General features: G+C 41.7%; 1 protein-coding gene across 1 annotated transcript in view; it reads left to right on the top strand.

Annotated features, from left to right (window-relative positions):
• Positions 1-24,083, top strand: part of TM7SF3 (transmembrane 7 superfamily member 3) — a 31,223-nt gene extending 7,140 nt beyond the window's left edge. Inside the window, exons 2-12 of the mRNA XM_089671692.1 lie at positions 9,487-9,641; positions 9,735-9,885; positions 11,338-11,458; positions 13,312-13,483; positions 14,082-14,259; positions 16,296-16,382; positions 16,493-16,573; positions 16,704-16,856; positions 17,733-17,830; positions 21,335-21,497; positions 22,560-24,083. Of these exons, the coding sequence (XP_089527818.1) occupies positions 9,487-9,641; positions 9,735-9,885; positions 11,338-11,458; positions 13,312-13,483; positions 14,082-14,259; positions 16,296-16,382; positions 16,493-16,573; positions 16,704-16,856; positions 17,733-17,830; positions 21,335-21,497; positions 22,560-22,822 (1,622 nt within the window). The 3' untranslated portion in view covers positions 22,823-24,083. The remainder of the gene's footprint in view (positions 1-9,486; positions 9,642-9,734; positions 9,886-11,337; positions 11,459-13,311; positions 13,484-14,081; positions 14,260-16,295; positions 16,383-16,492; positions 16,574-16,703; positions 16,857-17,732; positions 17,831-21,334; positions 21,498-22,559) is intronic.
• The last annotated feature ends 628 nt before the right edge of the window (positions 24,084-24,711 follow it).

Below are 24,711 nucleotides of genomic sequence, written 5' to 3'. Positions count from 1 at the left end.
GTTACAGAAAAGTGGGAATGCAATGTAAGACACAGGAGCAGATCTTGCTACTCCAATGTAAATGACACACAAAGAACAGAGTTCCTATTGCTACATTGTAACTACTCATGTATAGCAGATCATGGGGGGAGATCATTTGAGTTTTTTTTTTTTCTCCCATTTTGGATAGAGTAATGGAGCGTTATAAATCCACCAAAATAAAAGAACCCTTGGTAGTCATCAGAACTGGCAGGGTGGATTTGATTTAAATCACTAGTCAGTAAGGCTTGATTTAAATCATAAAGATAAATCAATCTACATAAAGACTAATTCTTGCTGGTATAACTTTAATATGCAAGTAGATGTTTTTTAGAATAACAACTTTTCATATTAGTTTTTTTATCCCCAGTTTAATAGGTTAATCATTCATATTTGGACAACTTTTCTGTTGTACTTAGGAAGGAGAAAAATAATCATTACCTTAATAATAACAATTTAAATCGATTTATTCAACTGAAACAATAACATTCCAGCATATGTTATTTGCTTAAACAAACATCTGTGTTTGTTAACTAATTTGGCTAAACAAAATATATATATTTTAAGAAACTTAGACTGTCAGCCCCTTCCTCCTCACACTTAGTTTCACTTTCTTCTTGTGCAAATCTATTCCACTCCAATCAGAAAAATATTGTTTCTATTCTATTCACTGAACTTCTTGAAACTTAGCACTGAAGGGGTTGATTCTGTATTCATAGGTTTGTAGAAGTTAGGATGAAGGTCTTTTTCTTAACTCTGTTCATGTTATAACATTTTTGCTGTGAAGAAGAGGCATGTGATCTCCGCTGAGTCAAATTCAGTTTTGAGAACTGCAAAAGTAAATCAAGTATCTGTGATAATATCTTGTAGGCAGAGAAACTGCCCAATAATCTTACAAAAACCTCTGGAAGAGCATGACATTGTTAATGGAATTTATTTACCCAAAAAATTAAACATATACAAAAAAAATCCAATTTAAATAAAAATCTGATTGTTTTTTTTTTTATTTTTAAAAAAATCATTGACTTTTATCCACCCTGACAAATGGTGTCCCTATTGGAATTTTTTCTTTCCCTTTTCTGGTGAAAATTTGAGATCATCTTTTGCTTTTGGAGATGATGATGACTAGGACAAATAAAGAGGGGGAATCTCCCTAATGACAATGCACACCAACAGTAAAATCCTGACAGGTGTTCTAATCCCTTTCCACGCCATCTAAATTTGAAAAAAGAAAAAAAATTCTCTTTAGTTAGGTTTATCCTGGAATTCCACTTTAAAGCATAACATCTTAAAATGCTTCCTGGCCTCTCCTAACACTTATGCTGACTAACCTCTGTAAGAAAGATGTGTATACGTGCCTATTTTCAGCCTGCTACAGTCCATTCACATAAACCCTTGTGTCAGCCAGTGGCATCCACAAGGGAGAGGAGAGATCACTCCACGATGGCTGGTAAAGCCTGGAATGGCGACTTTATCCATGGACTTCAATGGGCTATCCAACTGGACTGGAGTGGGTTGTAAACAGGCAAATATATACATCTTTATTTTACATGCAAGTCAGCATAGATGTTAGGAGGGTGGAAGGAGTGGTTTATTACAATTGGGTATGGCCCTAGTTGTAAATCGTTAAGTATACCCAGTGAAGTGACTGGCCTTAGGTGATATACGGAGATGAAACTAATCCTCCTGCCTAAGTTGTACCTGTTTATCTATAGCCATCCGTTCAAAGTGCTGAATTCTAAAGGAAAATTACAGCCAAAGCTTTTTTTGGCAGTACTTCTCCTGTGCATCACAGAAGTGCAGTTTTAGCTGTCAGTGGACATCACTAAGCCAGTCCAGGCTAGGAAAATATCCCGATCTGGATCAGCACCTGGCTGAGCCTCTCAGTGAAGCACTGAGAGCCTGAGCCAACCGCTCCATTCCCTCCCCTTCACTGGAGCACTGGGGGGGGGCAGAGCAGACAGCAGTGACTGACAGTCCCGCTCTCTTCTCAGAACTGCTGTGAGAACTCGGCAATCGTGATCGCTGAGTTCTCACCCTTCGAGCCAACGGGTGACAGATGCAGCATCGGATCAGTGCTACATCCACTTAGGTAAGTATAAATAGGGGGGAAAAAAGCTCTACTCTTTTTAAAGCTTGTCTGAGAGTTCAGAAAAAGGGGTGGAGAGTTGAAATTACACTCTGCAGAGCTCAGTGAGGAGAGCTTTGAGAGCTGATTGGAGGGAAGGGACACACCCCTCTCCACATAGCTCACAGGAACAGAGAAAAGGCTGTCAATCAGCTGGAGCTCCCTCCCTGTCACCATTTTCTCTTGGTGTCAGGAAAACCTGTTAGACGTGATTCATGCTGATAGCAGAGGAACTAAGCATCAGACAAAAGTGACACTTAGTGCTCTTGAGACACGTACACACTATAGAGGGATATGATTTGTTCATATTTCATGTCTGAGGTTTACAACCACTTTAAGGCTAGGTTCACACTTGAGCATCTACTGCAGGAATGATTGAGGTGTTTTAGGCACATCTTTACATGCATTGTTTTCACATTAAGGTGTAAGCGTTTTTACTTAGGCTATTGGAAAGCAGATCAAAAGTACAAACAATGGCCACTGCCCCAGTCTATAATTGGCCTTCTCAGCAAGGAGCACATGAAAGGGTGACACATATCAAACAACAATTTTTCTCTTTTATTGTTTGACATGTGTCACCCTTTCATATGCTCCTTGCTGTGAAGGCTAGTTATAGCCTGGGGCAGTGGCCATTGTTTGTACAGTTGGTGAGGGGGTGCACTGGACACCTTCGCTGCCATTTGCTGGGTGTCCAGTGCACTCCTGTACCTTTTTAAGGAGGGGTGGGCTCTCTCTGGTCCATCTGCCCTTGCTCTATCCATTAAATACATGTGCCTCTACTATGAGGGCTCTCAAAATTTGTAGAGTTAGGAACTACAGAATACTGGGGTGCCGTGACGAGGCTCTGTAGCTTGCGCATGTGTTTGCAAATGTGTGCTAACTAAACCCCTGTTTTTAAAGCATACTGTTAGACAGATTCATTTGGTTTGTTTGCAGGCTGGTTGGCATGTTGAGCCAGGAATTTTTTTCTTTTGTTGTTTGACATTGGAAAGCAGATGCCTAAAAGGAACCTGGCTTTTAGGCATAAAAAATGCTTCCTCACGTTCACTCAGGTTCTTCTATTAACCACTTCCAGTCCGGACACTTTTACCCCCTTCCTGACCAGGGCAATTTTCAGCTTTCAGCGCTATCACATTTTGAATGACAATTGCGCAGTCATGCAATGCTGTACCCATATGAATTTTTTACCATTTTTTTGAGACAGATAAAACTTTATTTTGGTGGTATTTATTCACCGCTGGGATTTTTATTTTTTTTGCTATGTAAATGAATGTCCAAAAATTTTTAAAAAAGTGTTTTTCTTATAAAATTTTGCAAATAAATAATATTTCATCATAAATCTTGGCCAAAATGTATTCCGTTATCTTTTTAGTAAAACAAAAAATAAGCCAAATTAGTTTATAACCAAAAATTATAATTTTTAAACTTTTTTTTTTTTTACATTTTTATTTCTTTTTTATATTATTTCTTTTTTTTATTTTTTTTTTACATACTGTCACCCTAGCAGTACAGTGTCACCATGGTGACACTGTACTACTTTTGGGGGGTGAGGAAGATTTTTTTTTTTTTTACACCCATATAGGATGTAAAAGCAATCATTTCTCTTTCTCTCTGTCTGCATTCTTGCATCCATTGAGAACTACTGAGTGAGCTGTGATTGGTCACGGCTTGTCACATGGTACAAGGCTTTTGTGAATAGCCTTGTACCATGTGACCTCTGTGATCATTCACAGATTTCACACGTAGTAAGCAATGATGTCAGAAGTGACATCTTGCTTACTACTTTGCATGTGATCACTGATTGGCCAATCAGTGATCACATGATCGGGACCTCGTACAGAGGTCCTGTCCGACGATCGGTGTTTCACTGTGTCCGGAGGACACAGTGGGCACCGGATCGCGGTGCTGCGTGCTCCCGGGAGGCCATTTATAAATGGCCACCCGACCCTGCACTGCCACCATCCGGCCTTTTATCTACAACGGCCAGTTGGGAAGTGGTTAAGGTCTGAGGTCAAAAACACATGATCCTGCCCCAAAGAGGTGTCTGTAATCCTTTGGCACGACTAGTGACAGCACATCATGCAGACGTGAATGGGCCCTATAGAATAAGAGAAATCGTGTCGTGCTTCTGTAAACGTAGAAAATTACTCAGGTGTGAATGAGGCCTAACTCAGGGTGGAGGGCATGGCTAGGTCTTATGGATCCCAATGCTTTGCTTCTTTGTTTGCTTTAGGTTATACTCTTATCCAACCAGGATGCAAGATCTCGGTCAGCCTTTGCATTCCGTTGTATTCACAAAAACTGTTATGGCAAAATAAAACCTGTCAAACGGTTTAAAGTGGATGATTATATAAAATAACTAAAAAAGCTGCACATTTCCTCATGTTTTCTCCCTTTAAAAACACTGCAAGTACACAAAAATACCAGCTGAGCTGCCAGAAATCCAATGAGCTTCTAACGTTCTGTACATTCTGTATCTGCTGCACTGAAATCACAAACAGTGCGCTCAGCCCTGCCCAATTCTCCTTTATGGACTTGAGAGAAAGGGGGGTGTTCTGCTTGTGATTTCAGTGCAGAAGAGGCACAGTGTTGTCTGCTCACTATGGAAAGTTGGAAGCATACTAGATATTTGCAAGGTCAATAGCCATTTTTCTGTACGTACTGCATTTTTATGCAAACAAAACACGGGAAAATGTGCATATACAGTATTGCAGAGATGTACTGCATGTGTTTTTATTTATTTACTTACTTTTTTGCCTAGACATACACTTTTAATACAATGTTGGAGTATTATTATTATACAGGATTTATATAGTGCCAACAGTTTTCCCAGCGCTGTACATTATAATGGGAGACAGTACACAAGATAGTACAGTAACAATACAATTCACGAGGGGTTTGAGGGCCCTGTTCCTTGGAGCTTACAATCTAGGAGGGAGGGGATAGTAGTACAGGAGGAAGTGGCTGTGGGGGATTGAGTGGAGGAGATCGGCAGTTAGCTGAGGGCGGGTTAGGCTTCCCTGAAGAGATGGGTTTTCAGGGTGTGCCTAAAGGTGAGGAGAGTAGGTGATAGTCTGATGGATTGGGGTAGGGAGTTCCAGAGGATGGGGGAAGCCCTGGAGAAGTCCTGCAGACGGGCATGGGAGGAGGAGACCAGGGAACTAGAGAGTAGGAGGTCTTGTGAGGAGCAGAGAGTACATTTTGGGTGGTATTTGGATACCAGGTCGGTGATGTAGTTTGGGGCAGTATTATGAACAGCTTTGTACGTCAGTGTTAGCATTTTGAATTTTATCCGTTGGGCAATCGGAAGCCAGTGGAGGGATTGGCAGAGAGGGGTGGCGGATACGGAGCGGTTAGTAAGGTGGATGAGTCTGGCCACAGTATTCAGGATAGACTGAAGTGGGGATAGCCTGCGGTGAGGAGGGAGTTAAAGTAGTCAAGTTGTGATATAATAAGGGAGTGAATGAGTTGCTTAGTAGTTTCCGGGGTTAGGAACGGCCGTATTTTGGAGATGTTCTATAATACAGAACAGATCCCATGTTATGCAAATTTTTCTGACATATCAGATTTGATTCTGTTCAGCCAGCTTTGTTGTTCAGACTGTATTTTCAACAAGGGTGACATCACTATTCAGAGCTTGAAGCTTTGCTGCTTTCTGTGTCCCCTGACTTCTCACTGGACTGTGAAAGAGCATAGTCTTGTTTGATTGGACTTGTGTACTGAAGCATTCTTAGTTTAGAGAGTGGGATTGAAAAAAACCTGTTTTCTATTTCTGGTATTCAGTTGTTGTGCTGCATTGCATACATCTTGTGTTTCTGTTCCTGTGACTGTAGCTGCAGAACAGGAAAAGCTTTTTTTCTTCTACTGTGTAAGCAGTCGATGTGCTTTGGGTCTTTCTTGGAATTCTGTTTCGATTTTATCAACTGAACTTTGCTCTGAGGGTGAGGAAGTGCAGAGTGTGATTGGTGAATCTGTAACCAGCAATCATTCTGGTTAAAATGACAATTATAATAATGTTACTAGTTATTCTTCTCAGGATCTATATTTTTTTGGTTATTATTTTTATTCATCTTTTACAAAATAGAGGCTGATAGCTGACAAATAACCACCGCAACCTAAAAAAATGGCCTTTTGCAACAAGCAGCACATGGTAGGGCAACGCATGCCAAAAAGACAAACAAAAATTCCCAGCTCACTTGCCAGCCTGCAACAAGCCAAATGAACCCTTTCTAACAGTTCACGTTAAAATCAAGGGGTTTCGTTTGCATACATTTGTAAATACATGCATGAGCTGCAGAAGTCACAGCACAGCATGGATTGTGGGGAAGCACTGCATACCTTCAGCTGCTATTGTGCTCTTGCTGGGTGTCCAGTATGTCCCTGTACCTTTTTAAGGAGGGATGTGCTCCCTCCAGGCATGCCTGCCCTTCATCTATCCATTATTATATACCGTATTTTTCGCCGTATAAGACGCACTTTTTCTTCCCCAAAACTGGGGGGGGAAATGTCAGTGCGTCCTATGGGGCGAATATGGAGCGGCCGGTCTGGTATTTCCACCGCGGCCGTGTCAGAATACCAGGCCGGCCGCTCGGCTCTGCAGCGGGACCTTACCTGTTCCTCTATCCAGCGGCGTGCTGTCTTCCCGGCTTCTGTAGTGTGGGCACTGGGCATGACAGCCGGGTGCCAAGTGCGCATGCGCAAGAAGCGGTGCTTTTTGTGAATGGTAAGGCGGTACCTGGGACGCATGACAGATCCCAGAAGCCGCCGGACCAATCACAAAGCGCAAGTGCTTCTCGCTCATGCGCACTGGGCACCCCGCTGTCATGCCGAGCGGCATGACAGAAGCCGGGAAGACAGCGCGCGGCTAGATCGAGGAACAGGTAAGATCAAACAAAAACTCTGCGGAAGTAAGAGCGGGTACCTGTCAAATTCAGGTACCCGCACCCCACCTCCCCAAAGGTCAGCAGTCATCTGTGCTGTCCGCAGTCTCTGGTCATCCCTGTGCTGTCCGCAGTCTCTGGTCATCCCTGTGCTGTCCGCAGTCTCTGGTCATCCATGTGCTGTCCGCAGTCTCTGGTCATCCCTGTGCTGTCCGCAGTCTCTGGTCATCTCCTGTACTGTGTCTGCAGTCCATTAGTTCAGAATTTTTTTTTTCCTGTTTTCTGCCTCTAAAACCTAGGTGCGTCTTATGGTCAGGTGCGTCTTATACGGCGAAAAATACGGTATGTGTTCCAATTTGGGAGGCTCTCAAAATTATAGTTAGGACTGCAGTACACTTGGGTGCTTTGACATGGCCGCTGCAGCTTACACATGTTTTCAGATGTGTGCAAACTAAACCCCTTGATCTTACCGTGAACTGTTAGGGTTAATTCAGTATGATGCAGTCTGGCTGGTAAGTGAGCTGGGAATGTGTTTGTTTTTGTTTTTTTTGATACACAGTCAAATTTATGGCCCATCCACACCAGGTGTGGTGGGACTGTGCTGAGCTGCCATTCTAGTGCAGTCCCACCACAAGACAAAGCAAAATTCCTAATCTTCGCTATGCTTGGTTCACACCACCGCTTTGTGGGGGTGTGCTGACAGTGTGTTTTAGGGGGGGGGAGTGTGTTTTTTTTTGTTTTGTTTCAGCGCTGTGTAGTGTGAAGTTCTCCTCCGGTTTGCATCGTGAACTTTAAAAAAAAAAAAAAAAAAGTAATTGTGTGACATTTCAATAGGTTTTTTTTTTTTTTAACAAACTTTAAGTGAACACTGCCATGCTCCACAATCAGCGCATCAGCAATGCAGTTATCCCAACATATCACGGCACAAGGCTGCCTCTGTATTGTAATGCAGCGGGTGGTGTGAGTAGATCCTCGGGTACTTTTGAACCTGCTTTTGAAGAAACTGAATTGCAGAGACCGCAAGTCCTTTTACCCCTGTTTTTGTGAGTACCGCAGGCAAAGTGTGCACATTGGTAACAATGTAGCCATGGAAATGGGGCCCCATTTTTTTAAATCTGAAAAAGTTCAGTCTTCCCCCTCCTTTCAAATGAAAACATACATAATTATCTTTTCTGATCTGTAAGTTCTTTAAAATATCTGTACTGTATTGTCTGTTTTTAGGAGTTCTGAAGTGTTGACTATCTCTGTTTCCTATCTTCTTCGTGTCACATTTTAGCTTTTTGAGAAGTTTTGGGCTTCCTGTCAAGTTCTGTGGTTTGAGTACAAATTTCAAACTGACAATTGTTTCAGACACAGATGAATATAAGCAATATAATTATGGAGCATATTAAACAATCTTTAAATGATGTTCTCTATACTGTACTGTGTCTGCTTGAAAGCGCTGTTTTTTATTGATCAGAAACGCCCAAAGTGTTCTTAGGCAATGACCAAGAGATATGCAAGCGAGACTGTCAATGTCTGCATGTATATATATTCATTTATGTTTGAAAACATAGAGATGCTTCCAGGTCTTTAAACATATGCAAACAGCATCCCCTGCAATTGAAGAGGAGTATACTTGCCTCTCTACAGCCCATGTCCTCAACCTACCTCTGTTCCAGTGCTGCAGCCATCAAAAGTCTGTCAGTTGAGACTTAAGCTGGCCATAGATGGTTATAATCTTGGCCAGTTCAGTAGGGACCAGCCGACATTTGAACCATCTAGGGGCAGGCTGATTGGTCGCTAGCAGTAATCCTTGTGTTCTGCCAACAGAGTTGGATTCCCCCACCTCGGGAGAACACAACAGCTCTGAGAGAGGGATTCCCCAATCAATACTGACTCTGTTGATGGGGGAATTGAGCATCATGTATGGCCTGCCTTAAGGGAGTGTTGGATGCTTGTGCCGCCCATTGTGTGGTATGGTTTAATGCTCCATCCCCTGAATCAGTGTAAAATCCTGTAGTGATGTAGGGGTTTGATGATGGAAACATGACACACAGTGGGGCACAGAGGCAGCCAACACATTTGTAAGCATCAAATGTTGAAGATTCTGAAGAACATGTCAGGTCCCTAAACAAATGCAGACTTGCCAATGTATACATTAAAAAGTTTAGGTGGAGTAGGGGAAGGCTAGAACCCATATTAGGTTTTTATTTCTGTTTGTGTCCCTGTTGCAGATTTCCCTCTGGTAAAACATTTGTTAATAAGACGGAAAGTAAAGTAAATTTTTTCCTAATGGAGCCCCTGGTAACCGTGAAAACCAGAGAGGAGTTCTAGTCTTCCACACTGCTTTTGGTTTGTCATAATAGCTGATAGGGGTTCTGACTTTTCTCTAAAATAACATTTCTATTCCCACATTAAGCTGATCTTGATCACTTATATATGTGCCATTTGTTTCATCCTGCCTTTCTTGTTTTTCAGGGCTCTTGGAAGTCTCGATGGGCAGGTTTACAGAACTGCAACTAAATCTCTCCACTCCCACAGAATTCCTCCTTCGGAACATTCCCGTAAATGTCTCGATTATCATCTTTCAAGTGCACAGTCAGTATGTGAATGTGACACTCTCTTACACCAAGGTATGGACATCTCTTGGTGCTGGGTGCTAGGTTTCTGCAGAAAATATAATATTTCTCCACTCCGGCTTATATGTCTATATTTCTTGTTGTCAGATCCCGGAGAGAAATGACTCTGAGGTCGGCAGTGATACTGGGCTTCTGAGCGTTCTCCGTCCTGAGCAGACTGTATGTACCTGGTATGTGGAGACGGCGTCCCCTGATCCTGTGCTAGCCTCAGTTCTCACCGTTCCATACACTGAAAGGGGTGAGTATTTTGCCAGGAGTGGAAATAACTACTTCACTTTCCCTATTTACCTCCTCATGACACATGGTAACCAAATGGCCAGAACATACTCTTCATTACTTGCAAGGCGTGGTGCAACACAAGTTTGATGAGGGTCATTGTGAGGAGGTCTCAGCGTACTGCAATGGTTGCCAATGTATGAAGTATAAGGAGCCTCAAGTGTGGCCCCTGAAACTGCCAAAGGGCCAAACATACTTTTCATTATGTGTAATGCTACAGAATTCTTAATATTATGCAGGATTTATATAGCGCCAACAGTTTGTGCAGCACTTAGAATACTTTCAAAGACTGCAGACATGCTACAAGAAATGGTCATTGATTGCAGACATGCCACAGGAGGCATACTCCAGGGAATGGTTAGAGACTGGAAGCATTACATAAGACTTCGATAAATCAAAGCCAATACCATCCATTTTCCATTCCACTTCCACTGCTGAGGGCTGCGCAGCAAGTACCAAAGGGCCTCAAGTTAGGCAAGAGGGTTTAGGGCATCAGTTACTGCATTTCAAACTCTGTGCAAAAAGGTACCTGTCACATGCAGCCCTTGGTATTTGATGTAAGGCCCTCAGAACTCAGCAGTCTGTAGTGGGAGCATTGGTTAGTGTAATGGCATTGATACTAGTCTCATATAACCTGTTCCCAGTTTCATGTTGTCTTCTGCAGCATATCCCCAGCCAAAAATGTAGCGTGTCCACACTCTCTGACCATCATTTCCTCTATTAGGTCTGCAGTTTATGACAGTCCTCTGAAGCATCACATACACCGAAAATTGTGTGGCCCATTGATGTTGGGGGCTGCTTTTGAGGCCCCCTTTAGCTCATAAGTCGACAACTACTTGCCTAAAAAGTTAGCCCCCATCTAAAAGTGATATTTCTGTGTTGCTTAGTTGTTAGCAGAAGTCAACATGTGAATCCGCTTAGTTTGCATCTCTTGCTCTCCAATGGTTAGGTGTCTGCTCCAGAACTCTCAATAACTGGGAAAGGGTGACACCATCATTTGGCTATGTAATGCCTGCAGCAACACCAAGATAAATAATTAGAGATGCACCAATACCCTTATGGACAGGAATTGCACCTCATTCCTGTTCAAATCACATGCTATTTGCAGTGACGCAAGTCGCACTACAAAGTATTGGTTACAGGTATTGGGATCATTTGCAAGAGTACTTGTGAAAATACTCAGTATCGGTGCATCCCTATAAGTGTGGGAATCCAGCTATGAGAGAGTGACCCTTTTGGTAAAGCCTTGTAGCACAGGTGCAAGGAAATCTTATTAACACGATCTTTAAGAGCTAGAATACTTTGGCAAATGATCTGTCTCACCCAAATCTTAACCATTTATTGGGTTGAGTAGTCCTTTGTAGTCCTTTTGTGCCAGTTTTGTATCATCAGTGTAATCTCTTGCTGTTTCCAGATCCAGTTCCTGGAGCGTGTAACCTGGAGTTTGATTTGGACATCGATCCGAATGTCTACCTAGAGTACAACTTGTATGAAACTGTAATAAAATTTGCTCCAGCTAACCTGGGCCATGCAAGGTAAGGATGATTTAACTTTGTGCTTAAAGGATTTGTTTTGCCCAGCCAACAGCACTCCACCTACCACTATTGTGTTTTGGGTTCACTGATACTTGAAATGCAAAATGTTTAATTGTAGTCTTTGTTTAAAGGTACTGATTGTCATAAGTAATCAGGTGGTCCTGGAAATTATCAGAATTCGATAATGGAACATATTGAAGGCTTTTTGCTGTCTCACAATTCCGCGTGTCACACATAGGGCTGCCTATTCACTTCAGTAGGCTGCCCCATGCGCATTTTTTGCCCAAAAGAAGCTCCTGCTCCTTTTTGGGTAACAAGCTTAGTGCATTTTTTTTTGTTCCACGTTATTCTGTCATGCGAAAATTGCGGCAGAATAATTGCACCCAAACACACGTCATGCTTTTTGCCGCAATTTCAAATTGTGTCCAGAATTTCAGCAATTCTGCCTGTGATTACAAATTGTGTAATCTGAACAGGGTTAATGCAAAAATAAATTTAAAATGAAAAAAAAGTTGCATATGCTTCAGATACTACACTCTGCCTTTTTAACTATGTGTGGAGCTGTTTGTGCCTGTGGATGCAGTAGGTTACAAGCAAACCCCCCCCCCCCCCACAAAATGTAATATGTTTACAGCTAACCAATTCTTAGCTGTGGTGGCTGTATTAGATTTTTTTTTTTTTTTTTTTTTTAATCTTTCTTTTTTTCCCTGGTAATCTACAAATCACAAACTTCTGCATCTATGGAGGAATAGCATTGTCCTCCTAGGAACACACCTAGGACTACAGAACACCTTTCCCCTCCATCTCCATAGGAGGTGGGGGGAGGGTTCTGTAGCTTACAGAGCTGTATGAGAAGGATTAAAAACACTTTTTTGCGCCCCTTTTTTTTTTTTTTTTTTTACTTTACAGGATCAAATAAGAGAAGTACATTGTTGTTGGTTACATACATTTTAGGGCAGATTTTTAACAAATATTTTACACCAACTTTTCGTATTCTTGATATGTATCTGTTGTAGCATGTACTTGAGTTAAAGTGTCCTGTTCCCTTTTGTTTTGCTTCTTTTGTTTGATATACCTGGTGATCCTGCCAGTCCTCCTACTGTCCTTTTTCAAACTGACCACTCTAATTATGTGAGCACGTCCATCTCAGCATGATCAGTTTTCTGGCTGTGCTGGGAGAACAGCTTGTCGGTCCTCCAATGGCCAATACTTCTGCCCCCTGCACAGCCATTTGCTGGGAAGATCATTGCACTTGTTTTATCTCCACCCCCAGCTCTTGGAGTGATTGTATGATCACTTTATAAAAGGAGAATAAAAGGCATTTCTAATTGTTTTTATATGTATATATACAAAAGCGGTGTGCCCTTCATTTCTACTAAACTAAATGTGTTTTGTGGTTTGTTTGTTTTTTTTGTACAAGGTGAGGGTTCACAGATACAGTACTTTAAGTATTTTTGGACATGAGCACAGCTGCAGCATTTGTTGTACATCATAAGTAGATTAAAGGATAACTCCATCTTCACAATCTCCATTTTCATTCATTGATAAAAATTCCAGGCTTCCTGTGAATGGCTGAGCAGCACTCAGCCTAACTTGATTTTGTTATGGCAGCAGATGGGGAAATTCCTGTACTGCTACTTGAACACATCATTGCATAGTGTATACTGTTTATAGTATGTTTGTATACTCTTACAGAGATGACAGAGGCCACATCAATTAGTACAGGAAGTGAAAGTAAATATGGAGTTGGGCTTTAAGGCAAAAGCCTAGCAATCTTGGAAAATGTAGCTCTAGATGGAATTCGCTTTATGTTCTGTTGATATGAGATCTGTAAGTCTTCCCTTTTTCTTCAGGGATGCCACCACTGGTGATTGTGATACTCAGACAGGTCAGAACACCAGATGGCGCCTGCAATATGACATCTACCAATACTTCTTACCAGAGAACAACCTCAATGGGTCCACCTTAATAACCCATCTGCAGAGGATGTCCACTGTATCCCAAGTTTCCACTAATGGCAAGAAGGTAATCAAAGATTAGGAACTGTGGCTATTGTGTTGCTGGGGTCATGGGTCCTGCAACATACCAATCCTTAGATGCAGGGGCTGGATTAGTGTGGTGTGTTTTTTTTTTTTTTTATTTGGCTTTTCTATAGATTTTTTTTATGATCTTTTCACCTGGTGATTCTGCTAGTAGTGCACTTTCTGTCCCAGGTGACTATTATCGCTCACTGTACTTTATCTATGTAGGAACAGTGTTGTCACCCTAGGCTGCTCTTCTGATCTGCACTTCTAAACTCCAATACATAGGGTGGAGGGTTTCTGTAGTCAGAGGGCACTGGGAACAGTGCAGCTGGTAACAGTGTAGCAGAGTGCACAGGAAGTTGTCAGCTGATAACATTTCTGGCACTTATAGAACAAATATACCATAATGCTTCCATTGGTATTTTTTTCATTTTTGCTTTTTTTTTTGTCACTGGATAGACAACTTGTCAGTTTTTGGTTCTGGTCAGTGATTTCTGCCAGTTTTATTAGTCTTGGAAAGTGCATGGACTCACCGTTTAAAATTTACATTAATATGTGCTGTTAAGACTAACATCTAATGAAAGGTCTTGTCTTGGCAGCTTACTACATTAAAATCCAGCGACCGAACCACCATGTCCTTCTCATCTATTCCTGGGCAAGGAATCGTATACAATGTGATTGTACGAGATCCCTTCCTGAACACATCTGCAACCTATGTGCCGGTTCACACGTATGCCTGTAACTTCACAGCAACCATGGACAACTGCTACACGTTGGGTAGGGTCACATTGCTTATCTGGTATATGTACACTGGGGAGTGCTTGTAAGAGCTGATGGAGTTCCTTTATTTATTAGTATGGGCAACTGTTTTGCAAAAGATTTGCATCCATTAACAGTCCTGGCCAAAAGTTTTGAGAAAAATAATTTTCACAAAGTCTGCCGCTTCAGTGTTTTTAGATGTTTTTGTCAGATGTTGCTATGGTATACTGAAGTGCAATTACAAGCATCTCATAAGTGTCAAAGGCTTTTATTGAAAATTACATTAAGTTTATGCAGAGAGTCAATATTTGCAGGGTTGACTCTTCTTTTTCAAGACCTGCAATTCACCCTGCCATGCTGTCAATGAACTTCTGGGCCACATACTGACTGATGGCAGCCTAGTCTTGCATAATCAATGCTTGAAGTTTGTCGGAATTTGTGTTTTGATCTGGGGAGTTTCCTGGCCATGGACCCAAATGTTTGAAGTCACTTAGTTATCATTTTGCCTTATGGCAAGGTGCTCCATCATATTGGAAAAGGCATTCGTCACCAAACTGTTCCTGGATGGTTGGGAGAAGTTGCAATCGAAGGATGTTTTTGTACCATTCTTTATTCATGGCTGTGTTCTTAGGCAAATTTGTGAGTGAGCCCACTCCCTTAGCTGAGAAGCAACCCCACACATGAATGGTCTCAGGATGCTTTACTGTTGGCATGACACAGGACTGATGGTAGCACTCACCTTTTTTTTTTTTCTCTGGACAAGGTTTTTTCCGGATGCCCCAAACAATTGGAAAGTCAATTTTCATCAGAGAACATTACTTTACTCCAGTCCTCAGCAGTCCAATCCCTGTACCTTTTGCAGAATATCAGTCTGTTCCTGATGTTTTTCCTGGAGAGAAATGGCTTCTTTACTGCCCTTCTTGACATCAGGCCATCCTCCAAAAGTCTTTGCCTCACTGTGCAAGATGCACTCACACCTGGCTGCTGCCTTTCCTGAGCAAGCTCTGCACTTGGTGGTGCCCCGAACCCACAGCTGAATCAACTTTAGGAGACGGTCCTGGCGCTTGCTGGACTTTCTTGGACGCCTTCTTCACAACAATTGAACCTCTCTCCTTGAAGTTCTTGATGATCCGATAAATGGTTGATTTAGGTGCAATCTTAGCAGCAATATCCTTGCCTGTAAATCCCTTTTTGTGCAAAGCAATAATTACTGCCAATGTTGCAGATAAATTAATATTAGTGTCATTCTCAAAACTTTTGGCCAGGGCTGTAGATCTCAGATTGAGAGCAGTGGCTCTGTATGTGCAGTTGCTGCATCCCAATTGACATGAATGGAACTGCCTGCACTGGAATGCATGGAACACCTGGGCATCTCCGTGTGGAAAAACACGGCCCTCGCCTAAGTATGCCCGTGTGAATGTGGCCTAAATTAAGTTTTAAAAAATAATCAGCACAAGGGATCTTACCTAATTTCAGTAGGATGCAACCCTTTTCCTCCTCCCATCCCACCCCCCTCCACTCCCACCTTTGTAATCTTCTGTTACGGCGGGGATTAATACAGCTAGGGGGTTGTCACAGGTTCTCATTAAGAGATCCCAACTATGCCCACCCTTTCTGCCTAGCTGCTCCATTCATAAAATCCATACTACAGCTTCTATGAATTAAACAGGATCCAAGAATAAAAGGTGTGAACCTGTCAGTCACCCACCAATCCTCCATTCTTAGATCCTGTTTCACTCAGAAGCTGTAGTACTGCTTCCTTAAATGGAACAGTTAGGCGGAAAGGGCAGACCTAATCAAGTTTTCTTGAGGAGAGACTGTGACCTCCCCTTAGATGTTAAGCTGATAAGGGAAGCCAGTGGCAAAATTTGCTAATCACTGCCATGCTTTGATTATAATATATGCATACTTGGGCACATAAGGACTGTTTTTTAAATTATATAGTGCCTCACGGTGTCTGATCTTTGAGACACAATTGGGTGCAAAGTGTTGTTGCTGTGGTCTTGCTATCAACTCTTTTTGAACTTTGCACCTTCGCTTTTATTCTTTTCAAGGAAAAGTCTCAACGAAAATATTCTTCACCATCTTCGCCATCGTGGGCCTATTTATCTGTTTTCTCGGGCACCGTTTTCTCAAGACAGGTTAGTGTCCAGTTCTTCTTTTTTTTTTTTTTTTTTTTTTTTTTTTTTTTTACCATAATAGGCTAAATGAGAATTTAGTGTGACACACCGATTTTGTTTTATCTTCCCAGGTTTCTTCTTTATTGGTTTTATCATTTTTGGGTTCCTCATGTTTGTTCTTCTTACCAGAGTCACACCCCTTGGCTACAGTGGTAAGTGTTTTGTTCAGACATTGTTCTGGAAGCAGACTGTGTGTTGTATCTGTACTACTTGGACTGGGTCATTGTATTTCATTTGGAGAAGTATGAGCTGATGATGTGTGTGGCTTTTTTCCCCTAACAGATCGCCTGGCTTTGACTGCCTTCACCGGAGTTATCGGGGGTTTGCTGCTGGTGGGGTATTGGTGGAGATTTGGCTTTGTCTACATCTGTATGCTCCTGGTGGGGCTGGTTTTAGGATTTCTGGTTTCTTCCATCATCTTCTTCACTCCTATAGGTACAGTACAGTATTGCACTGCTTAAAATGATGTGACCCATTGTAAGTCAATTCTGTTCTTGGGAAAGCCCCTCCTAATATCTGGGAAGGTTCAGCTCATCTTTCAGTTCCCATTTTCAGTTCCAACATTCATGTGTGCTTATCCTGTGTTTAATAAAAAATCATTTTAATGTTGAGAAGACTCTGATGCAAGTGACTGTGCCCTCAGCAGGCTGAGAAGCAGAGGTACAAGTTCTAACTATTAGTGTTTCAAAATCAGAATCCAAAGACTGCTTTTATGTAGTGTTTGAGAAAGGGCCATATGCATGGTAGCTTTAAAATGTCAGACAGCTATTTGATAGAATTCAGTTTCATGACCTTTGGAGATAAACGTTCCTGCTATAAACTGAGCCTGAATCAAAGGAGTAAAATATAGTATGCCCAATAGGGGCACAGCATTATTATAGTGATTTCTGAAGGTTCATATTTTTATTTATTTATTTTAAATAAAAAACATACTTGCCTGCTCTGTGCAATGGTTTTGCACAGAAGAGCCCTGATCTTCCTCTTCTGAGGTCTCTTGTCAGGTCTCCTGGCCCCTCCCTTCACAGAGTACCCCATAGCAAGCTGCTTGCTATTGGGGCACTTGTGCATGCTTGCTCCTAAACCATCGGGTTCAGGTAAGCATTTGGGGGGCCAGAGTGGGGGACACTACTTGCCAAACGTGTTTTTACCTTAATGCAAACAATGTCACTGTAAACTTAAAATTTTATTGCTATGGGAAACACAGTTTCCTATGATTATTATTTTTGTGGTTTTTCTTGGGTTTTTTTTGTTTTTGTTTTATTATATAGAGGTTAAGTGTGTGTAATGTGAGTTCATTGTTCTTTCTTGCAGGGGATTTTAGCACTTTTCGCAATGACACAGTGTTCTGGCTAACCTTCACTTGTATTGCACTACTGGTGACAATGTGTCTGCTGCCTTTTCCACGAATAGTAAGTATTCATCTCCTTAGTTACACATAACTTTTTCTTTTTTTTCTTTCCCTATGACCTATGCTTGGGTCATTGTGTAAGGCCCTGGTGTTAGCTGTGTGGCCCCTGTACAGTGGATATAAAAAGTCTACACAGCCCTGTTTACAATGTCAGGTTTCTGTGATGTAAAAAATTTAGACAAAGATAAATCATTACAGAACTTTTTACCACCTTTACTGTGACCTATAAACTGTAAAACTCAATTGAAAAACAGACTGAAATCTTTTAGGGGGGGAAGTAAACATAAAAAACTAAAATAATGCAGTTGCATAAGTGTGCATATCCTCTTATAACTGGGGATGTAGCTGTGTTCAGAATTAAGAAATCACATTGACAATCATGGTAAATAGGAGTCAGTACACACCTGCCATCATTTAAAGTGCCTCTGATTAACCCCAAATAAAGTTCAGCTGTTCTATTAGGTCCTTCCTGAAATTTTCTTAGTTGCATCCTACTGCAAAAGCCATGATCTGCAGAGAGCTTCCGAAGCATCAGTGGGATCTCATTGTTAAAGGGAGCAATTCAGGAGAAGGCTACAAAGAATTTCCAAGGCATTAGATATACCATGGAACACAGTGAAGACAGTCATCAAGTGGAGAAAATATGGTGCAACAGTGACATTACCAAGAACTGGACGTCCCTCCAAAATTGATGAAAAGACAAGAAGAAATTGGTCTGGGAGGCTGTCAAGAGGCCTACAGCAACATTAAAGGAGCTGCAGGAATATCTGGCAAGTACTGGCTGTGTGGTACATGTGACAACAATCTCCCATATTCTTCATATGTCTGGGCTATGGGGTAGAATGGCAAGCCTTTTCTTACATAGGATAACACCTAAGCCTAGCTAGATTTTGCGAAAACACCTTTGAAGTCTCTCAAAACCATGTGGGAAAATGTGTTCTGGTCTGATGAAACCAAGGTTGAACTTTTTGGCCATAATTCCAAAAAATATATTTGGTGCAAAAACAACACTGCACATCACCATGCTTTGGGGCTGTTTTTCTTCTGCTGGAACTGGGGCCTTAGTCAAGGTAGAGGGAATTATGAACAGTTCCAAATACCAGTCAATATTGGCACAAAACCTTCAGGCTTCTGCTTGAAAGCTGAACATGAAGAGGAATTTCATCTTTCAGCATGACAACGACCCAAAGCATACATCCAAATCAACAGAGGGATGGCTTCACCAGAAGAAGATTAAAGTTTTGGAATGGCCCAGCCAGAGCCCAGACCTGAATCCGATCGAAAATCTGTGGGGTAATCTGAAGAGGGCTGTGCACAGGAGATGCCTGAGCAATCTGACAAATCTGGAGTGTTTTTGCAGTGTTATTTTAGTGTTTTATTGTTACTTCCCTGCACCTAAAAGATTTCAGTTTGTTGTTCAACTGAGTTGTACAGTTCATAGGTTACATTAAAGGTGGAAAAAGTTCTGAAGTCATTTATCTTTGTCGCATTGTTTTACATCACAGAAACCTGACATTTTAACGGGTGTGTAGACTTTTCATATCCACTGTATGTGCTTACTTTCTTTAACACTAACTTGATTTATCTGTTCTGTCCATCCCTTTTTATTCTGTTAAATTTTTCCCTCCAGATCATTTATAATGTATCTAGTTGAGAAAAATGTGGTGCAAGTACTTAAGTGGACTGTAGGGCAGCACATATATGCAAGACTACTCTAACTGTCTCTCCTGTAACATGTCTGCAGGATCTTCTCTGGTAGCATGCCCAAAGTCTCCTGACCATCTCCTGTAGCATGTCTGCAATCACAAGGGTGCTTTTTTTTTTTTTTTTTTTTTTTATCACTTTAATGCTATCACAGGGAATGCAATATATACTTCAATGGGCATTGTCATATATTCTTTTTTGAGACATCTGGGTTCTATCAGACTCTAGATATCTCCTCTGCCCTTACATTATCTAATCTCATCAAGATCAGTGTGATCACATGCTTTCCCAATTTACAAATGGTGTTTATATCCTGGGAAACTGAAGTGATGACTATAGAGATGATTGGCACCATTCTGGTCTCCAATCAGCTGTATGGTCAGCTGGCAGAAACTCCAGCTGCATTCTTAGGTACCCTGATGGCACGGGACTGCCCGAGAAGGCCGTGGAAGGCAGCGGGGGAGGGGGCATCATCTCCCTCTGCTTGTAAAAGCAATCCTGCAGCTAATTAGCCACTAGGATTGCTTTTACAGGAAAGCCGATCGCTGGCTGAAAAAAATGGTACCAGGATGATGCCTGCAGCTGTAGGCATTTTCCTGGTATAACCATTCAAAGTCCAGTGATGTACTATGTCGCTATCCCTTGTTGGGTGTATATGCTATGTTGTTCATTTTTTTTTTTTTTTTTAAGCAGCCTGTGGGCTGAATGGGGAAAAAAAAAGAGAAAAAATCTCTGCCAGAAAAAGTGTGTGGTATGCCCACCATTAGAATATACCGCCCTGCATCCACCCACTTCTAATGGTGGGCACATATGAAATGTGCCAAAAAATATTATAAAATATATATATGCCGAAGCATAGGAGCCATCCACCAACTGGCCACCCCAGGCCCCCATGCTTCGGCATATATGCTCCTTTTTTTTTTTTTTTAACTGCGGATGAAAGATCTCATTCAACAGCACTGCACACACCTACTTATGTATATTCTGAGAGCAAGACCCTGTTGCTGTCAGAAAAAACAAATCTGTGCTGCAGCTGAATGACATCCTCATTTCTCAAGCAGGCTTTCCCCCTTTCTAAGACAGGCATTTACAAGCCATTGGGGGAAGCCCCAACTATTAGGTACACAGCCATCCAGAGCAGTATGCGCGAGCTGACAGGGAAGAGGGCTGTTGGTAAACAAAGCGGCCCTCCTCGTCGTTGATTGTAGGTAATCACTGGGCGCCGGCAGGGAACAGAGTGATTGACAGCTGCGGCCGTGAATGGCGGCGTGGGTAGGGTGATTTCATGCAGTATTTCTGCTATAGGGCGGTCAGGAAGCTGTTAAACCACACTTGAGGATCTCTATACCAACCAGAAGGTAAACATCTATAAAGTTGTACAATCCACTTGGAATGGGTACTTACCCATCTTCCTGATCCAGCAAGGTCCCAGACAGCATCTCTTCTCAGATGGCATGTGTGATGCAGCTTCATTAATTCTTAATGGCAAACCATACTCCTGTCAGCCTCTGGCCATTTTTAGAGTTCGACTTGTGTAAGGAATGATGGAGCTGTGTCAGCTTGTGCAGTATGAAAAAGAGCTGTATGGGACCTTGTTGGAGGTAAGATCGCTGGATCAGGGAGAGTTAAATAAAATCCCACCTAGGCTTTGCATTATCATTTGCTGTTAATCTTAATCATCCAGTTATTTTCTTGGAACTCCTATTGTTTGGTATTTTTACAGTATGGTATACACTGTGTGAAAATTATATAGCCTGTTTGCTCTATGATTTTGGACTAAATGGCTTTACTTTCCTTTTAGCTAAACATTTTGTCCTGCAGCATCGTTGGTTCCTACACAGTCGTGCTAGCTGTAGACAGTTACCTGTACACAAGTCTCAGCTACATTACCTTAAATATCCTTAAAAGGGCACTGAACAGTGACTTCAGTATAGTATACACCAGCGTGCCTTTCCAGACCACCGGTAAGAACAACTGATGATTCTCTGCATTTGATTGAATCTGCAGACAATGTAATTTTTTTTTTTTTTTCCATTGTTAGATCTGTACTGTATATGGTCAGCTTAAAGTTGTGTTTGTGGAAGAGTTAGCCCTGGTTCACACTGAATGCAACCTTGAAATTGCGCCACATCACCTGAAGTAGTGCAATTTCATGCACAGATGTCTATGCAAGTTGCACCTGAAAACGCTAAAAATAGTGCAGGAACTACTTTCAAAATCGGTGCGACTTCGGAGTTGCACTGATTTTGAACAGTTTCATTGCCGGCAATAGGATGCGACTTGTCATGAGATTTTATAATGGTCAAATCGCATGACAAGTCGTGCCAGTGTGAACCAAGGCTTCATTTTTTTTTTTTTTTTTTGTTTTTTTTTTTTTAAGTGTTGATTGCTGCCTTTTGTCTTCACTGGGGGATGTCCATTCACATCCTGTCCTAGAAATACAAAAGGAAGTGGGATGAATTTTTCTCAGTAAAGTGAAATCCTGCCTTTTGACCTTTGTCCCTGTGGGGGGGGGGGGGGTCTCCTCTGCTTCTGTTTTAGCGACAACTGTTACAGTTTAGATTCCTTCCCTCTTTATCCTAGAAGGCATTATCCTGGGAGATCTGCATGCAAATATAGTGCCTGCCTGTGGTCTGATATTTACAGAACTCCCCCCAAGAGCCAGTCCACTGCTTACGTCATAATGGAGGGTTCTTGAGAAGTGTACTGAGGCAGCTATGAGATGATGTGAAGTTTTCAGGAAGTTATGTACAACACCTTGTTGATGCTTGCTACCAGCCATGATTTACTTGCAATGAATAGAGAAGCACATTATATCATGGGGCAAAAAATAAGGCATGTATTAAAAACAGGAGGAAATGGGGAATGCAAAATTAAAAGCCGAATAAACTTCACCTTCTGTTGCGAAATCCATTTATCCTTTTTATGATTTGTGAAATTCTAGCAATGTTCATACAAAAGTGAGTATTGATCAAGTAGAGGGTTTGGGGTTATGGTTCTCACTAACAGCCTCTTGCATTCAACAGATTTCATCATCATTGCTGTGTGGGCAGCCCTTGTGCTTAGCGGAGCAGTGACCCAGTTTTACAGAGAGCATGAAAAGCCACATTTCCCACCCACTCCCTATAAGATATGGAAGAGGGACAGAGAGAGGCGAATAACAAACATCCTAGATCCCATCTACCATACACCTCCGCTCAAGGAACGATTTCTGGCCAGCCTGGCTAGATTCAGGGATCTCTTCCGCAAGGAGCAGCCTCTAGGTGAGCGGACACCTTTGCTACTATAGCAAGTATGAGGAACCAAGCTGACTACAAGAGACTCTCACAGGAAGCATCTTCACGGAAGGGAAAGCCACACATCCTTTCAGGAGTACACGTTGGATGGGTAGAGTCCAGTACAGGAAACTCACAGCTCCCTCTGTTGCCCTTTTCCAGTCATTCATTTTGGACAAGACAATAAGGTTTACAGTATTGAGCTTCAACAGCAGAAGACATGACAGTGTAGCTTGGCTGTGCCTTCTTATCAACAGCAGTTTAGGAGTCCTATATTTCTGCTGTACCCCCTAATTATACAGCACCTCTGTATGTAGTGGGTTCTTTTGATTTTCTTTGTTTTAGAGGAAAGTTTGTTGTTGCCCCTAGCAGTTTGAATATCATTTTCAATCTTCCAGCAATTTCAGATTTCAAAACAGAGGTGCTCATGGGGTCATGTTTTGCAAGGGCTTCATTGCTATGGGGGCAGATTGAAACATGGGAGTGTATTAAATCTTTATAAAAATCTAAATGGAACCTGTTCCAAAGCAGAACAACTGTGTATGAAGGCTGCAGTGGAAGCGGCTGTCTCTGGACTTACCTCATACCCAGGAAAATGAAGTTGAACCTTTTCAAAGCGACACGGCCTGGAGCAGGTATGCAGGCTCTGGGAGTTCGAGGATTGCTGTTTCTTGGAGTCTTCTCACACAGGTTTATAGTCCTATTAATAAAGGTTTGGCCAACCTTGTGGAATTATAGGCCCAGAGCACTCTGGTAGTTGGCAGTATAGGTAGCTTGAAAAAGTGTGGAGTCTGAGGGCAAAGATGATGACCTACAGCCATTTTAACAGGTGGGTTTAGGTACCTCTGGCTAACAAATTATCATTGGCTGACAAACTGTAATTTGAACCTTTCATCTTACGACTTGCTGGGGCTTGCAATTACCAAACTACTAGAGGACCACAGTTGCCTGACCACCTTGTCCAGCACCCTTGAAGAGTAACTAAACATTTTTGCCATGTATCCATGTTGTTTTAAGGACTTCTGTTATGAGATACTTTTTAGTACAGTAATGTCTCTCTCCACTGTCTGTATGCCACTATAATGATGTTTGGGTCTATTCTGTGTGACAGAGTCTGAGAAAACCACTGTTGTGTCAACCATGCTGTTATAATAACCACTTTGTTCTGTTTTTCACATATAGTATTTTTTGTATAAAGCAGAAACATGCACTGGAAATTCATTTATTTACTTTACTACTTTTTTTCCAAAAGTAAAATGTATGTTTGCATAAAAAGTGTGTGACTAGTCATTGTAAGCCTTTGAACCTCCTTCATTGCCACATCTGTAAGCATATTGAGCTCAAGAGCTTTCACTTTTGTTGGGTTTGGCTTTGAGCTGTGATAGCCAAATTCAGCTTGCAGGGGACCACGTAAAGCTGAACTCCAGACAAAAACAGACGAGAAAGATACACAGATAAAATACATATATGTGACTTGTTTCACCTGCAAAAGGATTTTTATGTCTATTCAGCCCTAATATGTACACAGCTTTCTCACAAAGCACATTCCTTTCTGGCAGAGTGAGATACCTGATTTTCCTGATCCATACAGTACAAAACATAAATTTCTTTAATCCCCTGTGACTGGGTTATATACAGCTACCTTCAGGTTATTGGATACTGGAAAAAAACAGAATGCTGCAGGGTTACCCCCTATATAAACACTTCTACTCCCAGCTACTCTAATGTCCTTAAGTGATCAAACTCTTCTCTTTGCTTAGAGATGTCTGCCTTCTTCTGTGGAGGTTTTTCCTCTTTCTCTCTGGATAATTTCTTTCCCAGATTATTTTTTTCATTATTCAGGTACACTATAGCCACTGTGACTCTTGCAGCTTTCAAATTGGTGATTCTAATGGCTTAAATT

This window comes from Staurois parvus, unplaced genomic scaffold (assembly GCF_062004578.1).
Source record: "Staurois parvus isolate SC_StPar_1 unplaced genomic scaffold, SC_StPar_1.0 ptg000114l, whole genome shotgun sequence".
Classification (NCBI taxonomy): domain Eukaryota; kingdom Metazoa; phylum Chordata; class Amphibia; order Anura; family Ranidae; genus Staurois; species Staurois parvus.
This window is presented reverse-complemented; position numbering and strand designations above follow the sequence as displayed.